This window comes from Odontesthes bonariensis, chromosome 7 (assembly GCF_027942865.1).
Source record: "Odontesthes bonariensis isolate fOdoBon6 chromosome 7, fOdoBon6.hap1, whole genome shotgun sequence".
NCBI lineage: Eukaryota > Metazoa > Chordata > Actinopteri > Atheriniformes > Atherinopsidae > Odontesthes > Odontesthes bonariensis.
The window spans coordinates 3,730,730-3,738,248 of NC_134512.1; the positions used below are offsets into that span (position 1 = coordinate 3,730,730).

A 7,519-nucleotide genomic window follows, 5' to 3' on the forward strand; every position below is an offset into this window, starting at 1 on the left:
GGTCAAATTACTCCACAAAGGCAATGCCAAAATTAGATTTCCTCACATCTCTTCAGGTCTGCTTCATCCTCCTTCCTGGCCTCTTTGTCTTCAGCTTCTCTGGAAGCTTGTTGAAACACCTTGGACAGTGCATTTCCCTGCTCCAACTGCAGAGCTCCAGACAAGATCTGGAATGTGTCATCGAGCCGATGGTTCACACTGTCGAACTCGTCCCCATGGCTGTTGGACTTCAGGAAGCGCTTTACCCAGTTTTCCGAAGTGTATATCTCAATGAGCTTCTGAGCTGATTCCAGAGTGTTGGAAAGTCCTTTAAGGCCCTCTTCTACCTCAGGAGAGGTTTTGACCGCATCCCTCTGCTTGATGGACTTCACCAACGTCTCCAAGGCTTTGACACGCTCATAAACACGGCGGCAGCGCTTCTTATTGGCCTTGACATTGTTAACAAGGGTGTAGATCTGTGAGGCAATGGACAGGACGATTTCTATACTCTCCATGATTGGCTGAGAAGACAAAAACGCATACAGTTTATGACAGAATAAAAACAATTAAATAAAATCAACAATTTACTAGTTTAAATAAATTAACTCTGATTCAAAGTGATATAATTCCAGGGTTCTGTCAAAGATAATCACAGCAGCAACACAGCAGAAACTCCCGGCTAACTCCAAATTACAGGGCAGAGCAGTTTCCCAATGATTATTATGTGTCAGGGAAAGTTTACAATGTTTTTGATATTTCCACCAAAGTTAAGTTGAATTTCCAAAACCTATGTTTTATTGTTTACTGCATGGGCTGTTGCATTTTTCATGCACTTTTGGAACTAGATATTGACAGGACTATTCTTATTTAGTTTGTTCTTACAAATAACTAATGGCATTTTTTGTTTAATCATGTATTTTGTTTAATTTAAACCAACAAATCTGCAAAATGTAAAATGTTCTATTGGGACAACCAAGAAAAAATAGTGCCATGTATTTATCATGCAGCATATGTTTTTGCCTGAAATATAGTTATACCCGTGGAAGCATTAAAGTTTTCCGTTTTAACTGAATATATATCATCTACATTTCAGTACTTAAAGGGATAGTTCTCCTCTTTTGACATGAAGCTGTATGACATCCCATACTAGCAATATAGTTAATGAACAGGTTCATCAAAAGAGGCGAACTATCCCTTTAATTCACTGTCTCTAAATTTGTCGCTAAATTTGCGTAAAATGCTAAAAACTGAATTCTCAAAAATTAAAAATTTAGGAAAAAAATAAAACAGATTTTATAGGCCTTATATAATAGAAATTGCATTGTTTTACCAACTGCTTCACTAAATTTTGTTAAATTTTTTCAGTGTAGTAAAATCGGTAAGAATATTTAAAGTAATGCGCCTTCGCTGTTCCTGCTCCGGTCATCTCGTTCTCGATGATTGCACTGTTGCCCGTTTATGTTCATAATGTTTATATTCATATTGTTTATTGTCCATATTTGCACCACACACTTTACAGCAGACACTTTAAGCTGTTATTTCTGAAAATAAGCTGCCTTACCAGTCTGTAATGTGAGCCTAATAAAAGAAATTAAGGACAAAAGGTTTGTGAGCATGATTATCACATCAACATCATATTAACGACTGGAACGGATATTGGTATGAAGAGATTTATTATACAAGGGATAACAAAAAAATTGGGGTACATTATGTGGTCCAATCAGCAATAATTTGTAGGATGACCCGTCTGCTGGAAAGAAAAACATGGAAAGATCAGACTTTCATCCTCCCAAACCAACACATTGATAGCACACACAAGGCAGTGCATTTATTTATGTCGTCAAATCTGAACCTGGTACAAAGAAAACCGCTTCAAAAACGCATGAGCTGCATGTTTATCCCAAACGGAACGAGGCGAGTAACAAAGGCTAAACGTTAGCTTATGTTTTCAGCTAGGTTAGCCAGGTAGGATACTACTCCAGTCAATAAATCAGCAAATCCAACGAGACAAGCAAATTGTTTCTATATTACACGATATCACAAATGTACGGTTAGAAGCACTTTCATATACACACACACATACATTATCATATTCACACGCCGGCTCTGGAAGCTACCAGCTGCTCACTCACACGCGTTATTTAAATTAATTTATCATTCTACATACCGTAACAAGATCCAGCAATGCTCCCACATGTCGAAGACGCCTTCGCCTGATGGCACTCTGTCGATTCGACGCAGATATTTCTAAAAATATACGAATAGCCCAGGACAGCGCGAACACCACTGCAGCAGGCATGTTTGTTTACTTCTGGCTAAAGCTGTCGCTTTTGGTTACGTAACAACTGACGGCGCGAACTTATTACGTTCGTGAGTGTGAAGTGCTGTCCCAATTCGAAGGGGTATGTTTTAAAGCCCTCCGCCTACCCCTACGTTCGAAGGGGCGAGGGGTAGGGGTGAGGGGTAGGGGTAGGAAAATAGAATTGGGATTGGGCCTAAATGTGCATTGAGGAGAGTGACTGCTGGATCTTGTCAGCTGTTTAAATACATTTTCTTTTTAACAGAGTGGCATAGAGAAGTTGTGACGTGATGTCTCATTGGGTGAAGATGTGGGTGCCTAAGAGTTTGAGGTGAGTGCAACAAGTGACTTTCAGTATTCTCTGTCAATCTGCTGAATACATAGTCAGCTATAACACTTTGACTTTTTGTGTCTATTGGAAAGTGTCCATTGCAAACTTAATACACCAAATATTATTTAATTTAAAATTAATTCCATATTAGCGTGACATTCAGTTCAAATCTATTTTATTTATATAGTGCCACTTAACACCAGATGTAATCTGCAGAGATAATGTTTCAGTTTAATAGTTTCTATCGTTTGAAAACACTGCCACGGTCTCACACACCCGTGTCTTACCTGGATGCTGTTTGCCATCATAATGTCCCACCTAGTTTATGGCCCCCCACTACATTAAGCCACCAACAGACATATCACGAAGTCCAGTTGACTTAATTCTACGTTTTTCAGATATCTCGGACCTGGATGAATGAGAATATGCATGGATACCTTCATTAGTGTTGAAGTCAGTATCATTATTGTTGTTATTTTTCATGTGTCTGTTCACATCATTCAAATGTGTCATATATGCTTGTTAAAACAATAGACATGATGTTTGTACAGCTGATTCATGTTTGTTTGGTCATTTATTTTATTTTGGTGACATCCTGCCTGCTATAACCAGTTTCCTTGACAATGTCTACAGAATGTTGGTGATTCAGTCATCAATGTGGAAGAAGAGCTGGCAGCAGACACGATGGCTCTGTACCTAATGAACATGGACACGTCAGGGATGTAGGGATCGTCATCGAGGGTTCCATTGTACTCAAGCACCTGCTGCTACTTGCTTGGACTAACTTATGCCTTGGACCTCAAATACCCCAAAACGCTAAAATACATTTTTGAAGTATTTTGTCTGTGGGGCAGATGAGCACAGATGAGACTGATGACCAGTTGAACCATGCGTGTAAGGCAGAAAACAGACCGTATCCTCAGTAATTAGTGAGGTTCTTCTGGACAGAAACTTGGACAATCTATGGCTTCATTTCATCAAACCACCTCCAGGTGTGGTCTGACTGATCTGATGTTTCTTTGATTGCACATTTACATTTTGCATTAATTTGCGTTTTGTTCTTTTCTTTGATCATTCCTGTGAGACATGATGCATCCAGTTTTTAATTTAGAGTTTTGAGGCAGTTTCCCCAGAAGTGACCTGAATGTTTTACTTCTAAAGGAGAAAGTAGTTCTTCAGAAATGTGTTCAGAACACTTTTTATGCTGCCTAAAGCGTACTGGCTTTTCCTGTTACTCAATCCAGGCCCACAGCTCAGAACTCTTTTCCAATTAGGTAGGAGAAAAAGCACTTAACACAGTATTTTCTTTCAGTCCATACACAGGATCTGTTTTTTTCCTATTCTTTATTTGCATACGTTTGTAAAACTATGTAAAACACTATTTTTTTAATTCTGTTATCTACTTAAAAAGATCATCTTGCACTATTGAACAGCTTTCTTTTTCGCTCTAATGGGGTGTGAATGAAGCAGCTGCATTATCATGTTGTGTTTATCAATGAAGCATCTTTAGCTTTTATGTTTTGAAGAACACATTTATCAAGTGAAAGATTTAAATAATCTGGTTATTAAAAAATAGGATTCAGAGCCATTTATCATTTTCGACTGTTTGTTTGGTGAAAACATGAAATTCAATTCAATGACATCGAATGAAATCATGAGAAAAATTATTTGCTAATCCCAAAATGAAAAGGTAATGTTGCTGTGCTTTGCGGAGTCAATTGCCAACCTTTGTAAATGGTCAATTCTGCCTCTGTAATGACCTCATATCAGCAAGTATACACCTTTCACCATAGTTTCAATATGTACGCAACAAGTCGGAGAAATGAAAAATACAGCTTTCCTGTTGTGATGATGATTACTTATGAACTGAAAGTCATTCATTAGAATTAGCATTTCTGTACTTCCATGTTACTGCTAGAACTTTCATGTCCTTGCTTTTCGAATCAAATAAAATTATACAAAACCTTGTGATCATTATCAGAGGCATCCCTGTGTTAAAAAAGATCACGCAGGGATCACTGTGATCCCAACAGAAAGGCTGTGCAGATGATTACAATCATGGATCCGCAACTCAGAGGCTCAGCAAAACACACGGAGAGGTTATTCTTCATTTGTCGGTTGGTGTCAATTATACGTATCAGGAACTAAATGGCTTGTTCTCTTCTTTCTTAGTCATAACTGGCGGAGTGAGACAATACTAGAGTCTCTTGGTGCCCGGGGCAGAAATTCACAGGTCCCTCGGACCAGTGTGCATCACCCTTATATAATAAATTTAATGTAAACATTGTTGTCATAATAATGAATTCCTCAAATGCAACTGTCGAATATTCTTTGGCTTAGCTTTCACTACTCTTCTTCATTATATACAATTGTCCTTATAAATATGATTGGACATGGCTCCAATACAGAAGATTAGACAGTGCTGACAACCTGCATTATGAGTCTATAGGAGTACATTTACCGCATAAGGCAGCACATAAATACATAAATACAGTTTTCAGAAGCTTAACCTTGTAGCACCCACAGTTGCAGATATGCAACAAGCTTTTTATTTATTTACATTATTTATTTACATTATATTTTTATTTACATTACATTATTTGATTTTTTAAATTGACATACATTATTTACATTCATGTGTAATATTTTTTGACATTACATTTTATGTGCCGACAGTTGTCACAGCATCATTTTCTTGGCTCAGTGAATTACACTCTGCTTTGCGGTGGTCTGTTCTAGTTCGTTCTGGTCTCTTTGGTGCTGTCTGCTTTGTCCACCTTTCACAGCAGTAATGGGAGGTCAGGTCTCCAAATTGTATTATTATGATTATTTTTTTTGCATTTTTTTATTAGCTTCATGTGCACATTTTTATTTACATTACATATGTGCTTCACTTTTTCACAACAAAGATCTGTGAAATCTGTTTGATTTGTTGTTGAATGGAAAGTTTATGATGGTTGCGTTCCGCACTTTGTATTAAGAATGTTCAATAAAGGTCTATCATATACATTTTATTGTGGTAGCAGCAGTTACTGGTGAACTTTCACTATACCTTTTTTTGCCAAACGATCTGCAGAGGATGACTTGGTTTTGTGAACAAAATTAATCAGGAAAGCCCACAGTTGCAAATATGCAACATTGCCTAAAATGATCAAAAATAGCCCAATTCCAAAAAATCCAAAAATATTGGTTTATTCCCACCCAAAAAGATGCAAGAAGAGACAAAATGATTTTTTTTTTTCAATGATTATCCATATGCTTGGGTGCTACACATATGGAAAAGAGAATAAAATATACACACAAAAACTTCCACAGACATGCCCTCACTTGTTTGTTCACATCAAACGTACCGGAGGTAGAGGTGGGGCCAGCTTTGGGTAGTTCTGCGCCGGCCGAGCACTGTCATTGCAAAGTGTCCACATTGCTCTGTATTGATTTAGACTTGGTGAGCCCCCGACCCCGAACCCCCCCTTCTAACCCGGAGCCCCAAGCTTTTGCCCTCCCTGCCTGCAGGCAAGCAGCGCCTCTGACTTCAAGGTTGGAGTCTACTGGATTATTACAGCCTCGCTGGTACAGTAGGCAGACCCCCCACCCCCACCCCCACCCCCCACCCCCCTACGGGCAGTTATCGCAACGTCTTTGTCTCTCTATCAGTTTTCACCAGCAATAGACCAAAGTTTTGATGGCACATTCTGTAACAACAAACCTAATTTACGGTTAAAAAAAATCATAAATAAGTACTAATGCCGTGAAATTGCTCATTGAGCTCCTGATATAAAAGTCTGTAATCTGAATCTGTAACCTATAACAGTGTCAGCGAGCGGCGGGAAGACAAGCTTCAGACAGAGCTTAGCAGGGTAGCCTACTTTACTTTAAGAAAGCATATGAAGAAAAAAAATGAAGATAATTTACCTGTAAGAAGAAGCTATGTCCTTAGTGTGAGCGTTAAAAATGAAAGTGTGTGTCCGGCCCTGAGCTCCTCCCTGTGCGGGCGGGCCACATCTTTCTTCCTGTTCCTGGCTCCTCTGCCTCTGCCCGGTGTAGGTCCCACATAAATGTACATACAACTTGTAAAAATTGTTCTGTTGGATATGTGTGTATATACATACACTACACTATATACATATCTATATATCTATATATATAGATATATATACATACAGTCTAGGCAAATAAGACAAATACACACACTGAAAAATTAGCTTAAAAAAATGGCATCTATCTATCTATCTGTCTGTCGTGAAAATCGAACGCAACGAAGTTTGTCTGAGCCAATCTCAACTTTTTTTTAAATTTTTTTATTAAAGATTTTTAACAAAATGTACAGAAACATGTGGCATGTAGACACAAAGGTTGTACATGTTCAAGGCACACATAAGGTTATAAAATGATAGAAAAAAACGAGCTAATCACAACTGTCCGACGTAAAGCCAATCGCAATGTACCACAGCCATTATAACGAACAGCCTTGCCACTCTCTATTAAGCCCCATTGTACCGGCTTTTTGGCTGCAGTTCCACCAGAATTCCACTGGGGGCGTCGGTGGAGACCAGAATGAATGGGGCCCTATGGAGCTAGATGCTACAAATGGTCAGTTTCACCTAAGTCTCCTCAAGAGCGCTCAGATTTGAATGTAGTTTCTGAGAGCTCAACATGGGTTTCAAGTCAAAAATCTACTGAACGAGTACATATATCCCTTTGATTTCTAACAGGTTGGCTTCTTGTTGTCCACCACGCGCTAGCATTGTGCTAATGACAGCGCTCGACCAGAATTACGACCAGAGGCACCGCTTGACGGCTGGCTCCATACCAAGCGACAACAGAATTAAGATGGACTTTTTCCGCTTATGTTACCACAGCCTAAGAACCTGTGATGTTACCACACATTCTCTCTTACTACAGCTCTTCCT

General features: G+C 38.8%; 1 protein-coding gene across 1 annotated transcript in view; it reads right to left on the reverse strand.

Moving 5' to 3' along the window:
* The window catches only part of LOC142383650 (mixed lineage kinase domain-like protein), a 32,037-nt gene extending 25,433 nt beyond the window's left edge, over nt 1–6,604 (reverse strand). The window contains exons 1-2 of the mRNA XM_075469273.1: nt 6,522–6,604; nt 47–500 (exon numbers count right to left, since the gene is read on the reverse strand). Of these exons, the coding sequence (XP_075325388.1) occupies nt 47–494 (448 nt within the window). The 5' untranslated portion in view covers nt 495–500; nt 6,522–6,604. The remainder of the gene's footprint in view (nt 1–46; nt 501–6,521) is intronic.
* Nucleotides 6,605–7,519: the final 915 nt, after the last annotated feature.